Raw genomic sequence first — 20,077 nt, 5'->3', positions numbered from 1 at the left:
CGGATCCACAAGACCAAAGATATTCAGTTAAAAAATAAATTTATTGGTAGAAAAGTTAAAATTGTAGCTTCATCTCCATCCACATCCAGGGTGGATGGAGATGAAGCTACAATTTTAACTTTTCATTTATTTTATAACTGAATATCTTTGGTCTTGTGGATCCGTTTGAGTCAGCCCTGCTTCTTTATCTTCTGCTGTACCGCTCCCTGAAGCTGGGGGTCTGGGGCTGGTGCACCCGGACCTCTTTCACTGTTTGGTGAGTTACTTTACAACTAATTCTGGAGCACCTTGTCCTCCTCTAGCCTCATTTACCATCTCAGGCCATACACAAAGTAGTTGTACAAGCTCATTTGTTCAGATCTTCTTCTGTTTTCTGTATTTTATTCTTAAGCCCGGGCCGGTGCATGTGCAGTAACATAAAAAAGGCCAGCTTTTTGCATCAAACTTTGACTTTCACTCTACTGCACATGCATTTGTACAACCAAAATGAAGGGAAGGCACAAAAAAGCTGAAGAAGATGCCAACAAGGAGCTTCTACAGAAATACCCCAGGTTGGTGCTATTTTTAGCAAATAGAAGCACAGGCCAGGGGTATCAGGTAAGTGATTATAGTTAGTGGGGGCATTTTGGCACACCCCAGTGTTTATACCTTTAGTTCTCCTTTAATAAATGGCCCAGCAGTTATTGTCAAAAGTTTCTCGGAGGAGTGGCAAAAGGGTTCAGCCAAAGGACCAGTCAGGAGAAAATTGTAGGAGAACAACCATTTTCTTTCTTAAATACACCTGAAAGCCCAGGTTGAAGGTCAGTTAGGGTGAGAACTGGGGAGAATATGTCAGAGATATTCTTGAAACTATCACTGAACAGCTAATACACCAACATTTTCCTAAATCTGTCCTCAACTAAGAGGGCAAAGCAAGGGCCTGTCTATGTCTGAGAGATAGTTTGTTCTAAACAAATCTAGCTGACTCGCCTTTGTACATGACATGTTGTCAATGGAAGACGAGGTTCAATGGAAATTGATTAACTGAAAGAAAATATTAGATCTCCCCATCAGAATAAAAATTCAACTTATATTACCGGATATGAATATGCAGACTTACCAATAACTTATATAAAGAAAGTTTTCTTTTATACTGGCTATTAATGCACATAACCTGTTACTTGACATGAAAACAAACTCAACTGGCCAGGGTTGCCCAAACTGATCCACATGTTTTCAATTCAATCAGTACACATGGGTTACACCAAATATGGCACCCACCTGCTGGCAAAAGCCAAGATGTCTGGGTTAAGCAGCCCCTCACAAACCCTATAAATATTCTCTGTCTATGGCAACTTACAGCAGCCCCTCTGGCATTTGCCAGAACCCACAGATTGCCAGTCCGGGCCTGGTCTGGATAACTTGTGCCCACTTAAATCAATGCCTCCTATTAGTGGGGACAGAATGCAGTCTAATAGTGGATTTATCAGGAAAGCAACACTTATTTGACCATTGCTTCTGGGGGGCCCTTTTAACTAAGGATATTTTAACCAAGGTATTTTCATGGCTCCCAGCTACTTAAGTCACGTACTGAGGTGCTCTTTCTGCTGCCATTTTATCACCTGTGGTGGTGTGACCACAATCCCTGACAGGGGACATAACTGTTGGGTGTAAGGTTCTACCTCTAAATATTTTTTGCCCTTGGTAGAGTTCTGATTTTTGGTATTACTATAGCAAATAAAGTTCATTGGATTTATTGATATTCACCCGTGTTACGACAGGTAGCCTTTATAGACTTATATAGTAAATGTACACCCATACCGCAAATGTTTTGTATTCTGCTTTAGAATGTGACTGAGTAGTACAAGATAATTGCTATTTCCATGAGTGTCTTGTAGCACACAGTATACTTGCATAACTCGCCTTGTTAGAAAGTTCCCATGTATAGGTAAAACCCAAATGGTTATCCACTGTAATTTATATAGATGATCCTGATGCATCTTGAAAAACTTCCCACCCCCAAGTCAGCTTGTACAGGAAAACTGTCAGTTGCAGTTCTGTATTGCCAATTGTATCCTGTTTCAGTTCTAATGAGATACAAGCCCAAGTCCTTACTGCAGTGGATCAAACACAAATCCTGGCACCAGGGGTGTAACTATAGAGGAAGCAGACACTGCAGCTGCAGCAGGGCCCAGGAGATACAGGGGCCCCACAAGGCCCTAATTCACATACATTTCGAATAAATACTGGTAATAAAATCAACTTCTAGGGGCACATTTACTAATAGTCGAATATCGAGGGTTAATTAACCCTCGATATTCGACCGTCGAAGTAAAATCCTTCGATTTCGAATATCAAAGACGAAGGATTTACCGCATTTCCTGCGATCGAAGGAAAATCGTTTTTATGCATCGATCGAACGATTTTACTTTGATCAGAAATTTGTTAGAAAGCCTATGGGGACCTTCCACATAGGCTAACATTGGTGCTCGGTAGGTTTTAGGTGGCGAAGTAGTTGGTCAAAGTTTTTTTCAAAGAGAGATAGTACTTCGACTATCGAATGGTCGAATAGTCGAACAATTTTTAGTTCGAATCGTTCGATTCGAAGTCATAGTAGAAGGTCAAAGTAGCCAATTCGATGGTCGAAGTAGCCAAAAAAAACGTTCAAAATTCGAAGTATTTTTTCTTCTATTCATTCACTTGAGCTAAGTAATTGTGCCCCTAGACATTTTTGGGGCCTGAAAAATTTTTTGCCCGGCAATGTCTAGTTACGCCACTGCCTTGCACTGTACACAGAGGGGCAAATTCACTAAGATGCGAAGTTGCGCGGGGGCACTTCGCCAGGCGTAGTTTCGCCAGCGCTTCGCAAATTCACTAAAATCCGAAGTTGCGCCCAGGGGTAGCGTAAGGTTGCTGAGTTGCGCTAGCGTTGTTTCGCTATATAAAGCGAAGTTGCGCTAGCGAAGGCTAATTTGCATACGGCGCGAAATTCAAATTTCAATGGAGGAACACGTATCTGCACTACAAATGCCTAGAAAACCTTCAAATCTGCAAATAAAATTTTTATTTTGCCCTACACATGTGCCCACTGTCTAGGTAAGTTGCCATGAGTCAGGAAATGTAGGGGGGAGGAAGGGGAGCCCCAAAAAATTTTCGATCTTTTTCAGCCTATCAGCCATCATGTAGAAAACACGCCAGCGTTTTTTGGGACTTAGAAAAAATTTTGACTTTTTTTGAAACAATCCCTAACTACTCTATTGCGCTTCGCCAGGTCTGAGGTGGCGAAGGAAGTCTAGCGAAAAAAGGTAGCGTTCGCTACACTGCGCAAGTTAGTGAATTTGCGTAGTTTCGTCGCTAGCGAAGATTCACCTGGCGTAAGGTTGCGAAGTAACACTAGCGAAACTACGCCAGTGTTCGTTAGTGAATTTGCGCAGTAGCGAAAATGCCAAACGCTAGCGAATTAACGCTAGCGTTCGGCGCTTCGCGCCTTAGTGAATTTGCCCCAGAGTGTGAAGCATGGATGGATCCTATGAATAATCTGAAGGTTACCCTGCTAAAACCATATAAGGGGAAAGCATCCCCAAAAACAGCATAATTGCAGACTCACAGATATATATTATATATAATAATTGATCCTGCACTCTATTTTAACAGGTTGACTGCTCTGCTATCTACAGTATACTTTATGATATACAGTATTATAATGTTTTGGTCTGGCCTGGTACCTGCTAGGCTTGGTAACTTCCAGGTAAACCACTGCAAGTGGCACCTTCACATTTTTCCTAAACCTTTCCCTCTCATGCATGGTAAGGCAACACGTCTCCAACACAAGGCACTTTAAATGCTACAGATCAACAGAGCAAAGGATATCTATACATTTTGTTCCACCATATCACTTTAGTGAAACAGATCATTTCCACATGCCTTTAGTTTGAAATAAACAGTGACATTTGGGGCACTGTAGGCACCATGCAAGCTACCATCTCTACATACATAAAGCTGCTATGGGTCGTTTTCTAAATCCCAGGGCTGGAACACTGCACTCTCCATGTGGTCTGCAATGTCTGTTTCCATTATAACATATAAAGGATGGTAGATGCCCTGAGGATTGTAGGCATGGTGGAACAGACATTAGTGGCCCTTGGAGGCACCAGCTATACAAGACTGGCATATATAATTTCCTTAGGAGGTGTGGTGTCGTTTCAGCACAGCAGATGTCCAGCCTAAAATATAGGTGTTCGTGATAGCATCAAGTTTCTGTGTTGATAAGCGAGTTCCTGCATCATTTTGACTGTCTCGCTTCAGTGAGGCCCACTGTGTAGGCAAAGGTTACTTCAGAACATTTTTGTCCACCTGAAAGTTGAGTATGCAGGTTCAGCCCATAAATCAGTTTGAGAATTTGCACAATAGGGTGGGAATTCTATTATATCCACAGGACAAATGAGAATACGTTCCTGCCATTAGTCGTGTATGGGGAGGAAGGCAGTCATACGGTTCATGATTATTTGTTTTTGCTTATTCTTTATACACTCTGTTCCTTAACACGCCTTGTGCCTCAGACGTTTTCCTTCAAAATACACTTAAAATACACTTTCAATTGATTTTATCTTAGAAAACCACTGAAGCCGTTACATGTGGCTGACAAAAGGAAGGTCTTTCTGTGAATGGCATGACACCTAATCTTTGCAAATGAGGCTTCTGAAGTATGAAGGGAGAAAAAAAGCAGGTGTTGTCCTTGAGGTTGTTCAGGGAAATATGGTTTTGTTTAAATTAATGCTCATGAGAGTTAAGTGGATTTAGGGAGGGGAAAACCATCAAGGTTAGTTTGACTTTAAATGGCACGAGGACACTTGGCCCCCGGAATTGTTTATTTTATTGTTTTTCTTTTATGGTTGCGGTGAAACTTGTGCACAAAAGTGAGTCAATTCAATACAAACTGCAGGTGCTGTGTAACTTCTTTTGGCTATTGTTAGCTACACACGAGCTGATTCTATTTTTTGCTGTTATTAAACAAACTATTTGACGCGCCCATGCCTCCCTCCAATCCCAATCACAACAGTAGGGGATCAAACTATTTGGAATTGCTTTGGGTTCCCATCCAACCTAGTGTTATAAAAATTATAGTGATGTTTAAATACCTAAATCTGGTCACAAATAAAATGAATTCTGAAACAATCAATTAATCTTTGCTCTCCCCATTTCAGCATCTATCTTTCTTCATTCTCTCTCTTCATGCAGGTGTTGGAAGTATGATTTTGAATGACAGCTAGGTCCAATGCAGCATTTTTCCTTTTGCCTAGAGGATGTATTAGAGATCACTGTTTTAAACTCACAAGCATTAGTTTGTGCTGGAGTCAGTTATTTGTGTTAGCTCTAACACACCTGCTAGGAAATGGAGCCCCCCAAAAGATAAAAGATCTAAGATCTGTCAGTTAAAATCTGACACCAACTCCTGCAAGAAGAGAGAATGAAGATAGACACATACTGAGAGGGGGATAGTGAAGATAAACTTGATTATTTCAGAATCGGTACAAAACTTTTAACTGATTATATTTAGAAAGTTTCTTATTTCAGTATGATGAAGCTTATATTAAATTTTCATTTTTGCTATAGTTTCCCTTTAAAGTAATCATATTTTAAATGACTGTTTAGGTTTGATATTGGCAACTTGTGATTCCTTGTGTTTAGTTTCATCATCTAAAACTATAGCCAAATAGAACCTATTTATTTTGGGTAATTTTGACCCTGCACAAATTGGATACATACTCATTATTCAGTAATACTGGGTACACAAAGAAATTCCTGCTAATTCGACCCAGCATCGGAGCATCTGGGCTCCCATACAACCATAGGGTCTGCTTCCTCTGTAGTTACATTAGTCTTCAAGCCAAAGTTGTGAGCCTGATTTTGCCAAATGAGCAGATCTGGTAGTGTATGGCCAGATTTACACATACTGGTAGCCAAGTATGCAAACACAAATTTTGATCTAGTAGCCTAACTACCATACAGTCATCCAGTGGTGTCACTGCCTTAGAGCAGACCCTGCGGTCTGGGCCCCCCCATCCGCCCTATGGCTGTGGGGCTGCATGTAAGATAGTGACTCTAGCCACTAGCCCCTTTTTCTGGTATTATTTTTGGCACTGCCACAAACAAGAGAGCAGATGGGCAGCCGCCAGAGTGGTAGGAGCTTGCACTAGTGGGGTAACTACTATTGAGTGGGCCCAGGTGCAGGTTGTGCACCTAGGTCCATCCACTGAGCCCCTCCAGAAGTGTGCCCTATTGTCCGTGATGAGAGAATGTCCTTCTCCACAGGGCCCCAAGGGGGTGCGTGCCAGGTGCAATTACACCCACTGCACCTTCATTAGTTACACCACTGGCATGCACTGAACTTCGCACTCCGCCCACCCCAAGTGTTTTTTCATGGAAGGCCTGAAGATACTAGTTATGCCACTGATTCAATATGACTAGTTGGAGCTCAAGTGGCAAACAATTACCATTACACAGCCAAACCAGCCAAATAGATTTACCAACAAGCCAAATCTGCACAATTCTCAGCAGGATCTGTTGTGAAGAAGAAGAAGAAAAAGAACTGACCCATGTGACCCATGTGCACCACCCCATCCCACAATCAAATCACTCAGTGAATCAACTTTAAAACATAAATTTTACTAAATACGTATAAAAATGAAAGTCCAGGTAAGGCATTAAAATAAGGGAAGAGCAGGGAGATGGAAAGACCCTAGGTAAGGGGTTAAGATGTAAATCTATCCTCTTCAGAATGGGTCTCAGACTCGCCTAGGTAAGGGGTAAGTGGTATATAGCTATACTCTCTAGAATGGGTCTCAGACAGCCCAGTGGGTTAACTACAATATGTAAAGTACTCAGCCCACCTGTTATAATGGACTAAATGAATTTCTTTGTAGAGCAATTGAAAATTTTTTCAATTGCACTACGAAGAGATTCATTTACTATTTTGTCTTTCTATTGGTGAATTCATGTTAGTTGGTCACGTAAAGTTATGCAGCAGATTTTACTTTTAGTTAAAACAGACATAATCTACATACCACCAAAAAATCTTATGTGTTTTTGATAATGCTTAGTAAATGTGGGTGTCCAGTTGTACATGTGTAAAACTGTATCAGACAGTGGGGTGGATTTGCACTCTGGCCAATAAGAATGCAATCCATCAAGTCACAATATTTGTGAGGTGGAAATCGTGTTTCTTAAAACCTTATTTTTATAGGTAAGTTATTTGACTTTTGCAGAAATACCCAAAAATTGTACCGCCTCCAAATAAGGAGAATAATTAAGAAATCTGTGCAGAAAGAGAAGGTCTTCAGTGGAGTGGCAGGGAGAGTTCAGTAACAAAGAGCAAATCAATTACGACAAATTCTTACTATGGAACAGAACCGACAAAAAAATTAAAGGGTGGTTCACTTTAACTTTAAGGATGATGACATTCATATTCTATGACTATTTGCAATTGGTTTTATTTTTCATGTTTTTTGAAATGTTTAGCTTTGTATTCAGCAATCCTTTAGTTTGGAATTTCAGCAGCCATTTGGTTACTAGGGCCCATTTTACTCTAGCAACCAGGCTGTGATGTATATAAATAGGAGAAGGGCTGAATAAATAAAGAAGTAATATAAATTAACAATAACATTGTAACCTCACAGAGAATTCGTTTTTTACCTCCCAAGGTCAGTGACACCCCTCTCATCTGACAGCTGGAAAGGCAGAAGAAAAAGACAACTAATTCAAAAACAAAAAAGAATAAAAAGTGAAGACCAATTGAAATGTTGCTGAGAATAGGGCATTCTATAACATACTAAATGGTAACTTAAGGTTGAACAATTCCTTCAAGGCTGTGTTCAAAAGCAAATGAGAGAATGAACAACGGGTTATCTCAATTTGTTGTGTGTTCTAACTGTAAATCTAAATCTAATAGGTGGGGGAAGAATTAAATTCACAATATTGCAATGTTCCATTCCATTGATGTTAGATCATCAGAAGTCAGAATACTGCAACATTCACAGAGATATGTATTAAAAGAATATTCACAATTTCCACAATTCAAATATGTCTGATCACGGTAATAGGATCAAAAGTTTGGCCCGTTTGTCAACCCGTGGGAAACATAAATATTTTGCTTGATTGTGCAGGAGACTAGTGGCTGAATAAGGTACTGCACTGGACTGGGGGTTGGTATTAAATAACCCTCTATTCACATTTTAGAAAGTTTGATTCACTCATTTGACTTGAGTTAGTCTTTGATGACATCCATACCACCCAATGTCAGTTTATTTTTGCTGCTTTGTACCAAAAACTCTACTGCTGCTCCAGCATGTTCCATTCTGCATGGCTGAGTTACCTTTACACACACCAAGCTAGTCTTCTATGTATCCAAGCATGAGGGGTTTTTTTTAGAAGTCCATATGTGGGAGATAAATGGGGCTCTTGGAAATTGTTTCAGGCTGACAAGCAGCAAAACAACAACTGCAAAGCAGCAGACCACCCAGGTTTCATGCTATGCCTGCAAAGCTGAAAATCAAGTGTGAGGAGGGAGGAACTGGTTAGGAGAGGTTTCAATAATGGTTTTTATATACTTGTGTTGTGTATACTTAGCAAGTGATAGCTTTGTTGCTCTCAGGTAGGGAGATTTACCGAAAGGTGAAGAGCTTGTGCCAGGGCCACTATCAAGGGGGCACAGGGAGGACAACTGTACTGGGCCCAGGCCCGGCAACTGTGGGTTCTGGCAAATGCCAGAGGGGCTGCTGTATGGTTGCATAGAAAGTTACCATATAGGGGGCTGTTTGGGCCTCTGTGTACTTGGAATGGCAGGGCCTATTTTGACTCCCAGTCCAGGCCTGACTGGGCCCCATGGTTTTTAAGCTTTAAGGGGGGCCCAGCCGTGCTGCACTTCCCCGATTAGTCTAGCCCCCCTTGAGTCGTAGAAGCAGCTCCAAAAGGTCACAAGGAGCCGAAAGCTGCCAAATCGAGCCAAAGCTGCTGAAAGGATAGGGGGCCCTGGCCACCAATGCATTTTGTTTTGTTTTTTACTTATTAGGGCCCTGGTCACTAATTTTTTTTTATATTTATACTGGTGGAGCCACCAATGTTTTCTTAACTTAAATTTTATCTTTCAGGGGGGCCCTGACCACCAATGGCTTTTAATAACTTGGGGGGGGGGTACTTTTACCGGTTTAGCACTGATGTCTGTCTACGTGGCCTTTTTACTGTGGTGTGGGTTCTGGGACGGGGTTTGGGGCTGGGAAATGTTGTTGTACATGGCCCCTTGATTTCTGATGGAGACCCTGGCCAGTGCCGTAAAACGGTATCTATCACATGTGAAGTTTGCCCCTGCACAGACTGCCAAAAATATGGTGGGCTTTACATTTACATGACATAACTAAAAGGTATTGAGCCTCAATTCTACTTTCTAGCTGCACAGGTTTATTATGTCCAATGGTGGTTCTGCCCTGATCCCACCAACTTTCCCCTACAGACAACCTTAGCCAGTTCAGTGGAGTCACTGAAATATATCCCATTCCATAAACTATTGGATATTATAACTTACCATCCTCCTTCAATGGATGGCACATTCTCCCCCTGACACTTACCAACTGACTCAACCTACTAAGAGCCCTTCTAGCACTGATACAACTCACCTACAATGCAAGGTGGTTCCCCCAAAACTATGACAAGATATGGGGGGAATGGGCTGATGCTATAGACCTACACTATAAGGGTGCCCTATGAGACTATAACCTCTCCACCTACTGGGAACTCCAAAGTCTTCCCTCTTTTTAGCAGGTGATTGAGCACCAGTTTGAGTAAGTTGTCATTGACCCATCAATATCGATGTTATTGGGTGTATTTTAAACACAGGAATGCAAAATGTTTGTAGAACCAATGTTGAACTATTTATTGTTCAAATGCTTCAACAAAAACCTTTAAAAAAGTTACTGGGCCCCAAAGCCCAAACCTGCTGAAGGAAGATTAGGCAGCCAGACAAGGCAATGCAAGTGCATGTATCACTGGTACTATCCCAACCTGACGCATTGCTCTGTATAAAAATAAAAACTGGGTAAATAGATAGGCTATGCAAAATAAAAAAAAAAATTCTAATATAGTTAAGTTAGCCAAAAATGTAACGTATAAAGGCTGGAGTGACTGGATGTCTAACATAATAGCCAGAACACTACTTTCTGCTTTGCAGCTCTCTTGGTTTCCACTGATTGGTTAACAGGCAGTAACCAATCAGTGACTGGAAGGGCCACATGGGTCATAACTGTTTGCTTTTGAATCTGAGCTGAATGCTGAGGATCAATTGCAAACTCACTGAACAGTTATGTCCCATGTGGCTCCCATCAAGTCGCTAACTAACTCAAGAGTTAGAGAGCTGAAAAGCAGGAAGTTGTGTTCTGGCTGTTATGTTAGACATCCTGTCAACTCCAGCCTTTATACATTACATATTTGGCTAACGATATATAATAGAAACAAGAAGACATTATTAAAATCTAGATGGGCCCACCCTGTGTCCCTAGAGTAACCTATTCATTAATCCATCCCAGCAACTGCCACTCATCACTAAGTACTAAGTAAAAGTGGCCATACACAGGCAGATAAAAGCTGTCGATATTGATCCTTTAGACCGTTTCGGCATCTGCCCATGTGTGGGGGCACCCGACGGGTCCTCCCGATCTATATCAGGCCAAAAATCGGGCAGATATCGATCGGTATAGTTTGATTTTTTTTTCTATGACCCAGGACCACAGCGGCTAGTTGATGCAGGCCTGCGACCCGTTGTAATCCGATCGTTTAGCCCCAGGGCTGAACATTCGGATTCATCCGATATCGCCCTGCCTTTAGTGGGCATTACGGGTTAAAATCGGCTTGTTTGGCGACCTTGCCAAATGAGCAAATCTTAGGCTTAGTCCACACCAGGAGATTCGGGGAGTTTCATCGCCTGGCGACTAATCGCCTCGTCTTTGCGATCTCCCCGGACGCCTTCCCTCACTCACTCACTTGCGCTGGCTAAAATGAAAAATCCCCGGCGCTAAGCACACGGGGCTATTCGTTTTCCAAAGTCGCCCGAAGTTGCTGTCTATAAAAGTAATAGATGAAAATAAACACTGTTGATTGCGAGTTATAGATTACTGCGCGTCGGCCAGGGAGGCATGGGGCCCACTGCCCCAGGGCCCCCTCCAGCCGCCACTGCCGCTCCGGAGTGCTGCAGGGGGCTAGTGCGCATGCGCACAAACGCGGCGCCGCGTTTGTGCGCATGGCACCGCGTTTGTGCGCATGCGCAGCCATTCTATTCTACCGCGACCCCAAACAAAGTGGGGTCGTGCCGCCCCACTAAGTAGCGGATCTGGGCCGGCGGGGCCCACAAGAGCCCGGGGCCCACCGGGGTTTTTCCCGGTGTCCCGCCGGCCCAGTCCGACACTGGCGTCGGCTGAAGACACCTGCGGCAAAAGCTCGCAACACAAACATCGTGTGCTTTACGGCAGGCCCAGACTGGCAATCTGTGGGTTCTTGCAAATGCCAGAGGGGCTGTTATAAGGTGCCATAGAAAGTCACTATTTAATGGGCTGGTGGTGGGCTGATTGGGCCTCTGTGTACCTAAAATGCCAGAGCCTATTTTAATTCTCAGTCCGGACCTGCTTTACAGGCATCGATTTATATCAATTGGACCCTAAATCACTTCTTTCTCTCATTCGCCAGCCCAGCTCTCCTCCGCTTTGTCCACCCCGAGTCAAGTTATTTGGTACGACCCAGAGTATAAAAGCGCGCCGCTCACGCACGGACCGATACCACCAAAGCGCCCAGTCCCGCCTTCCCTAACCAGAGTTGAGCGGAGAGTATACCTGTGGCCAATAGGAGCTAAGCCAAAATAAGTGCGGGAGGGAGGGGTGTGAGTGTCCCCGGCAGCAGTAGGGAAGCAGGGCGCTTGTGTGCCGGTGGGTGTCAATATTAGCCCCGCCTCATTGGTGTGGCAGCAGTAGAGATAACGTGGTGCCTGTCCTGCTCCTCTCACAGTAACGCGCAGCCTTTCTCCCGGCCATTGGATACTTCTCCCGGCCATTGGATACTATGCACTAACATGTCCCTCACCTCCTTCTCCATTCAAGATATCCTTGCGCGGACCGGAGGCAATAGGGGCAAAGACACGAGAACTGATGGGAATAATATCTCTCCGCCGCCCTCTCCCAGCGCTGATGAGGGGCACAATGAATGGCCGCGGGCGGAGAACCCGCCACTGACTCCGGAGAAAGAGAAAACGGACACAGACTCAGGGACAGAGGACTTCCACTGGGAGCGGGACACAGAAACAGCCAACAATGGTACGTCCCTGCCCAACTCCAGTCTTGCACCCCTCTATCTGTATCTGTGCTCCCATCCACCTGCCTTTCTCTATGTCTATAGACATCCTTACCTTTTTCTATCAATATCATCCGTATATCCATTTGTCGGTCTATTATCTATATATATATATATATATCTGGAGCTGACAATCTAAGGACCCTAATCATATTCATCCTCCATACGATGGACACTTTTATCAGGAGCCTAATCTGACTTTTGGGGAAAGGAAAAATCATCTATCAATCATCTATCTATCTATCTATCAATCATCTATGTATCTATATATCCATCTATCTATCTGTCCATCCGTCTATTTATCTATCTATTATATATCATCAACAGGGAGAACTATCTATCTTTCTATCATCTACCTTATCTAGCTATCTATCATTTATCTATTTATCTATCTATAATATATCTATCATCTATCTATCATTTATCTATCTATCTATCTATCATTTATCTATTTATAATCTATCTATCTATCATCTATCTGTCTATCTATCTATGTATGTATCTATCATTTATCTATTTATTTATCTATAATCTATCCATCCATCTATATGTCTATCGATCGATCTATCATCTATCTATCTATCTATCTATCTATCTATCTATCTATCTATCTATCTATCTATCTATCTATCTATCTATCTATCTGTCCATCCTTCTATCATCTATCTGAATGTCTATCTATCTATTATATATCATGTCTATCTGTCCATCTGTGTATCTATATATCCATCTATCTATCTGTCCATTGGTCTATCTATCTATTTATCTATCTATTATATATTATATATATCTATCTGTCCATCTATTTTTCTATACTGTATATATCCATCCATCTATCTATCTGTCCATCCTTCTATCATTATCTGTCTGTATAAATATCATCTATCTATCTGTCCATCTAACCAATGATCTATATATATCTATCCATCCATTCATCAATCCGTCTGCCTTCTTTGTGTGTCTGGGTGGGTATGATATTTGGTGCCCAAGAAGAATTATTTGGGATATATTACAGCTTTCTTCACTAGAGACAATATCACTGTTAGAAAGATGATAAGAGTGAAAGGAAAGTGAGGACCCTATAAAGTGTTATTACTCTGTTGGAAGAGGAAAATTGCTGTTTTGGCATTTTGGTTCTCAGCACCTACAATTGATTTTGAGGGAAGAATTGTAAAAACATGATGATTTTGCTCATCTGCAGTATATAAATATATGTAATTACAGACATGGATGATATTAAAAGAGATCACTTGTACATGGAACAATCAAGGAATACATAAGGGCTAAACCGGCAGATGCTCCTGTTTGCTAAACAACGGGGGGGGGGTCTGTATTATTAGCTTGGTGCTAGTGAAGACTGTAAAACTAGCATATGGTTAGTTGTACCTATAGAGTCACTACATCATGGCATTAGTAAAGCCTACCATAACCAGTAAGTGTGGTTCCTATTTTAGAGTGGCGCTATATGTCACAGATGTAAAAACACTTCCAATTTGCCTTGCAGGTGCTTTTACAGATCCTTCTTCTGGGGACAGACTGGCAGACAGCCCCAAGTCCAGTAAGAAGAGGTCTCGGGCTGCTTTTTCTCATGCTCAGGTTTATGAACTGGAGAGGAGGTTCAGCCTGCAGCGGTACCTCTCTGGGCCTGAAAGGGCAGACCTGGCAGCTTCTCTCAAACTCACAGAGACCCAAGTAAAGATTTGGTTTCAGAACCGGCGGTACAAGACCAAGAGGAAGCTGATTGCCACCCAGACAGCACCAAAGTCCTCTCTTGTTCCAACCAGAAAGGTGGCAGTCAGGGTGCTGGTAAAGGATGACCAGAGACAATATTGCCCTGAGGATATGCTGAGCCCATCCCTTCTCTCTTTATACCATGCATACCAGTATTATCCATACATGTACTGTCTGCCAGCCTGGGTACCCCACCTTCCACTTTGAGAACTCCTATACCCCAGACTCTAGAATGCTGTGGGACACAAGCCACATGACTCTAGCTGGTTCTTCTTGTATTGATCTTGAAAGGCACTTATTGGGATTATACGTGACAAATACACCTACCTACCTACCTACCTACTGTTCACTCCATAAATCTGTTTCAGTGCCATACTGTAAAGCAGCAGATCTACAGCCCAAAAGGATCATTCCACTTTTTATAAGCCTGTACCTGTGTAAGTTGCTTCACACTTATATATCTACATGTGTATGTATAATTAAAAAAAACTCATATATACACATACATAGATAAATAGATGTTAATTTGAGTCTGTGTTCATATAGCTAATTGTGTTAATCTGCATAAATGCATATAGGTGTGAATTCATACGGGTTACGATTTATTTTTGCCTGCCCTGTATATCCCTCGTTATAATTTATTCCTTTTGGGCAAAGCCAATCAACAGAGAAGATGAATACATCGCTGTATGAAAGCTGTGTGTAAATACTTGTGGATTTGTTTTCTAAATTAGAAAATAAATTATAATTCATGTTTTTTTAAAGCATATAGACCATTTTACTGTTTTTTTGTTCGCCGAGAGGCGGAACTGTACTGTTTTGCGAAAACATCAAATATCAGTCTATTCAGCTTCATAAAAACAAAGGTACAGGACATTAAGGATTATTAATTATCAGTGTGAACATGCATCTTATTACATATAATAGTGCATGTATATACAGTACCTTATTTTTAGAATACCAGTAGAAAGACAGTTCTTTGCAATGTGATGTAACCACCCATATAATGTTTTCTATAGAGGGATAATTAATAAATCCAATAAATTCCTTTTATATGTACAACAAAATAAACAGATGTTTGAACTCCCATAATAGTATACATTGCTTTTTGATACTTTAAATATATTTTATTGATGTAAAGTATAAACAAAATATTTAAAAAGCAGAGAATTTCATTAGTTTTTTTTTACTGTTTCAGAGCAACATTTTTTAAATAAAGTAAGTAGCAAGGAGATAAGATTTTCCACAATTATTTGTTTAAAAAAAGGATGTTTAGAATTCTGCAGCTTGTTTATATGCAATTTATTTTTCAGAATGCCTGAATTCTAATAACATATTTGCTTTATAATTCATTAACATATTGTCATATAAACTGCAGTACAGGGCTTTAAATTAATAGCTGTATGTAAGAGAGATTTTAAGAATCTTTTTCCACATAATAATTCCTGTATATCAGAGCAAATTTGAGAACTGAATGCTTCATTTCTGACCTAAAAGATGACGTTTTGTATTACATAAGAACATTTTTTTTCTACCGTATACACCATGGCACTTTCTTCCAAGTTTTCAAGGTGTTAATTTTATCCATACCATAATTAATTTAACGTGTACACCAACCTTTTTTTTAAATCACATTTTAAATATTTCACAGTCTTTTTGCAACTTATAACGTTTCAATAAATGCAATTATCCATGCTAGTATGGGGAAAATGGGAAAAATGGCAGTTAAACATTAAATTTTAAACACAGGCATAAAATATACACTTTTAGACAAAAATTAAAAATATTGCAATGATAAATTTAGTCCCCCATCAGTGAATAAATTCTAAAGGTTTAGGGAGGAAGGAACCTATTTAATATCATTAGAATCTATTTATTTCTTTTATAGTAGAAATGGTTTAATTTCATTATTTATTTTAATAGATAGTAATAAGCAGCATATACATGGCAAAGAAATACGAAATCACCTAAAGTTAATCAAGCAGCGAAATAAATATAGTTTAAAATGACAGGTATATTTCTTATAAACACAACCAATCCATATCAGAAATTCAGTCCCATCTTATATCTCTGATATATATATATATATTTAAATTAAAACATAAATATATAGTAGTTATTTCCAAAAAAAATGCCACCTGTAGTTAACAGAAGAAAAAACCACATTCTCATTTATTCAATATTATAAAAACTGAAATACATAACATTTTATATCTACTACCGCAACAGACACAATGATGTAACCAATTTGAATTTAGGCTCATTTCAGAAAATAGCATTTTGTTTTTATTTATGATGTAAAGGAAGTTCTAACACAGTTAGAGACTAATACAATCATAACTAGTTAGACACATAAAGTTGGTTGCAAATTGCTGAAAATATACAGATATCTAAATATATTAAGTAAAGAAAATATGAAAAACCTAAAAAAAAGCTTTAAAATGGTTTTAAAATTATTTAAATAAAGCATTTTATTTAACAAAAATATATAACTGTATATATAACCAACGTTCCATAAAACTACAATTAGAATTAATGCATTCTTTTGAACAGCATATATTGATTCACATTTTGTAAAAATATTTTTTATATTGTTTATACATTTTAAATGATACACAGGGCTGTAAGATTAAAATCTGGGTGTCACTAGCTGTTCCTATGGAATGTTTTAAAAGCAATCTTCTACATACCAAGGGTATATCAGAGTAAATATGAGAACTGAATCTACATTTGGGGCACATTTACTTAGGGTCGAATATCGAGGGTTAATTAAGGGAGAATAAAGTAAGTAGCAAGGAGATAAGATTTTCCACAATTATTTGTTTAAAAAAAGGATGTTTAGAATTCTGCAGCTTGTTTATATGTAATTTATTTTTCAGAATGCCTGAATAAAAATCCAAGTAAAATCAATCGAAGTCGAAGGATTTACTGCATTTCCTTCGTTCATACGATCGAAGGAAAAATCGTTCCCCATAGGCTAACATTGATGCTCGGTAGGTGGCGAAGTAGGTGGTCGAAGTTTTTGTTAAAGAGACAGTACTTCGACTATCGAATGGTCGAATAGTCAAAGTTCGAATCGTTCGATTCGTAGTCGAAGGTCGAAGTAGCCAATTCGATGGTCGAAGTAGCCAAAAAAATACTTCGAATTCGAAGTTTTTTTTTATTCTATTCCTTCACTCTATTCCTTTACTCGAGCTAAGTAAATGTGCCCCCTTCATGTGCCATTTACCTTAAAAAAATAATTCACACTTTTGTCTCCTTGTTTGTTATTATTTAACTGTTTAAAGGGGAGAGACTCAATATATATATGCAATAAAAAAAATTTCTGTCATTCTATCTCACTTTATGTGATGATAGAAGGATGGACAGATAGATAGATAGATAGATAGATAGATAGATAGATAGATAGATAGATAGATAGATAGATAGATAGATAGATTATAGATAGATAAATAGATAGATAGATAGATTGATGATTGATTGACAGACAGACAGACAGACAGACAGACAGACAGACAGACAGACAGACAGATAGATAGATAGATAGATAGATAGATAGATAGATAGATAGATTATAGATAGATAAATGATAGATAGATACATAGATAGATAGATTATAGATAGATAAATGATAGATAGATAGACGGATGGATAAGGTTGATGATAGAAAGATAGATAGATAAATGACAGATAGATACTTTATCAGATTATAATACACAAAAGCCATGAATATCCTGTAAATTATATCCTTATAAACGGTGAGTTCTGATGTCATCAGTTATAAACGGTGAGTTCTGATGTCATTTCTGTCACATGACTCATTGAAATTTGTGTATTATAATAAATAAAGTACCCCCAGTTGTAAAATATGAGGATATTAGAAGTTACCTCGGAGTTCCATGACCTGTATAAAAACACTCGGCCTTCGGCCTCGTGTTTTTATATGGTCATGAAACTCCTCGGTAACTTATAATATCCTTATATTTTACAAAAGGGGGTACTTTATTCACTATATATTAAAGGCTTGGTTGTTGGTAATTCAACAATGTTTTAACTAGGCAACAAGGAGCAAACGGTTTGGAAGAATATTTATAAACTAGGATACATTTTAATTTATTTTATTCACACCCAACAAAGAACAAATTAATAGATATTCAAATAAACATCATGGGGCTGATTTATCAAAGGTCGAATGTTAGAGTTTTTTTAATTCGAATGACCTCGAAATTCGATTGGTATCTTATTTATGAAAAAAAACGCGAATATCTAGAAACCGAACAAATATTACTGATCCGAAAATTTAAAATCGAATTAGACTAAACTCTAATCAAATGTCAGGAAGGCTATTCATTTCTTCAAATGAGTTACTGGACCTCTCCCATTGACTTCTGGACTCGGCAGGTTTTAGGTGGCGAATAGTCAAATTTGAATTTCCAATTCGAACCTTAATAAATCTGCCCCCATATGTTATTATTTTATGTTGGTTCATTAACCTCACATCTTCCGATATAAACTGATTTGAAATATTCAATAATATTAATTGGCAAGCAGAAAACGATATATCTTATTTTAATTCTACATTTTGCCAGTTTTTAATCGTGTCAAGTTACAAGCTTAGCTGTTGGAAATCCTTATTTCAGGTGAGATGCAAGGAATACTGGCTGGTGGATATTTTTTCAACCTATTAAATATTTATTTATTATATTCAGAATCAACAGTCTGATAAGCAGACAAGGCTATGTCATACTATCACTAAAGGTCAATATTTCCTAATCTTTAGACCTTAATTTTACCATACACTATACAGGCATGGGATCCATTATCTGGTAACTCATTATCCAGAAAGCTCAGAATTATGGAAAGGCTGTTTACCATTTTAACTCCATTTTATCCAAATAATCAACATTTTTTAAAATGATTTCCATTTTATCTGTAAAAATAAAACAGTACATTGTATTTGATTCAAACTAAGATATAATAAAGCCTTATTATCCAGAAAGCTCAGAATTATGGAAAGGCTGTTTTCCATAAATTCCATTTTATCCAAATAATCCACATTTTTTAAAATAATTTTCTTTTTTTCTGTAAAAATAAAACAGTACATTGTATTTGATCCAAACTAAGATATAATAAATCCTTATTATATCCAACACCAGCCTATTGGGTTTTCTAGTTGACTCAAGGCATGAAGATCCAAATTATGGAAAGATCCATTATCTGGGAAACCCCAGGTACCGAGCATTCTGGATAACAGATCCCATATATGTATTAAAGATAGGAATCATAATCTTATTGGCCAGAGAGACACTGTCAATGTCTGACACATACAGTGCTAATAATACCAAAAGCTTTATTACTCCTAGATTTGCACAAGACAGATTGCATGTTCATTAAACAGGAATTCAGAAACATTGAATATGCTGCTTGTACACTAAGGGGGTTATTTACTAAGCCCCGAATGCAAAAATCACGAAAAATTTGTGATTTTTCTTTATAAAATCAGGCTTTTAAACAATCACAAATTTTTCAAAATTTATTAAACCCCGAATCTGAAATCCCGGTATCTCAGCCTGTCGAGATTGCATATAAGTCAATGGGAGAAGTCCCAATGATTTTATTGATGAGTGCTGGGTCTCGTGCCAAACCCCGAAGTTTTCAGGGGTTTCAGGCAAAAATCTGAGTTTTTGGGTTTTTACCGCAAAGCACAATTTCGGGAAAATTTAATAATAAATAAGCGTTAAGAACCCGAACGGCTTAGATCGGAGTTTGTAGCAGCCAATATTGAGATAAGTTCGGACCTCAATAAATAACCCCCTAGGGGTAGAACTTGATGGACTTTTGACTTTTTTCAACCCAATGTAACTATGTATGTACCCTGTAACTTGAGAGCCAACTTAGATTATACTATTTTTGACAATTGAAGGGTTAAAATGGCAAGCTCCTGTAATGAATTGTGGTAAATATAATGCAAACTTGGTAAACA

The 20,077-nt window shown here is 39.1% G+C and overlaps 1 protein-coding gene across 1 annotated transcript; it reads left to right on the top strand.

Moving 5' to 3' along the window:
• Positions 1 to 12,025: 12,025 nt before the first annotated feature.
• Positions 12,026 to 14,301, top strand: nkx3-3.S (NK3 homeobox 2 S homeolog). The gene is given in 2 exon segments (NM_001085685.1): positions 12,026 to 12,326; positions 13,868 to 14,301. Coding segments are annotated over 2 exon segments (675 nt in total). The 5' UTR covers positions 12,026 to 12,085.
• The last annotated feature ends 5,776 nt before the right edge of the window (positions 14,302 to 20,077 follow it).

The sequence above is a fragment of the Xenopus laevis genome, chromosome 7S (assembly GCF_017654675.1).
Source record: "Xenopus laevis strain J_2021 chromosome 7S, Xenopus_laevis_v10.1, whole genome shotgun sequence".
Taxonomy (NCBI): Eukaryota; Metazoa; Chordata; class Amphibia; order Anura; family Pipidae; genus Xenopus; species Xenopus laevis.
The sequence above is the reverse complement of the archived record's forward strand: the minus strand, read 5'-3'. Positions and strand labels throughout refer to the sequence as shown.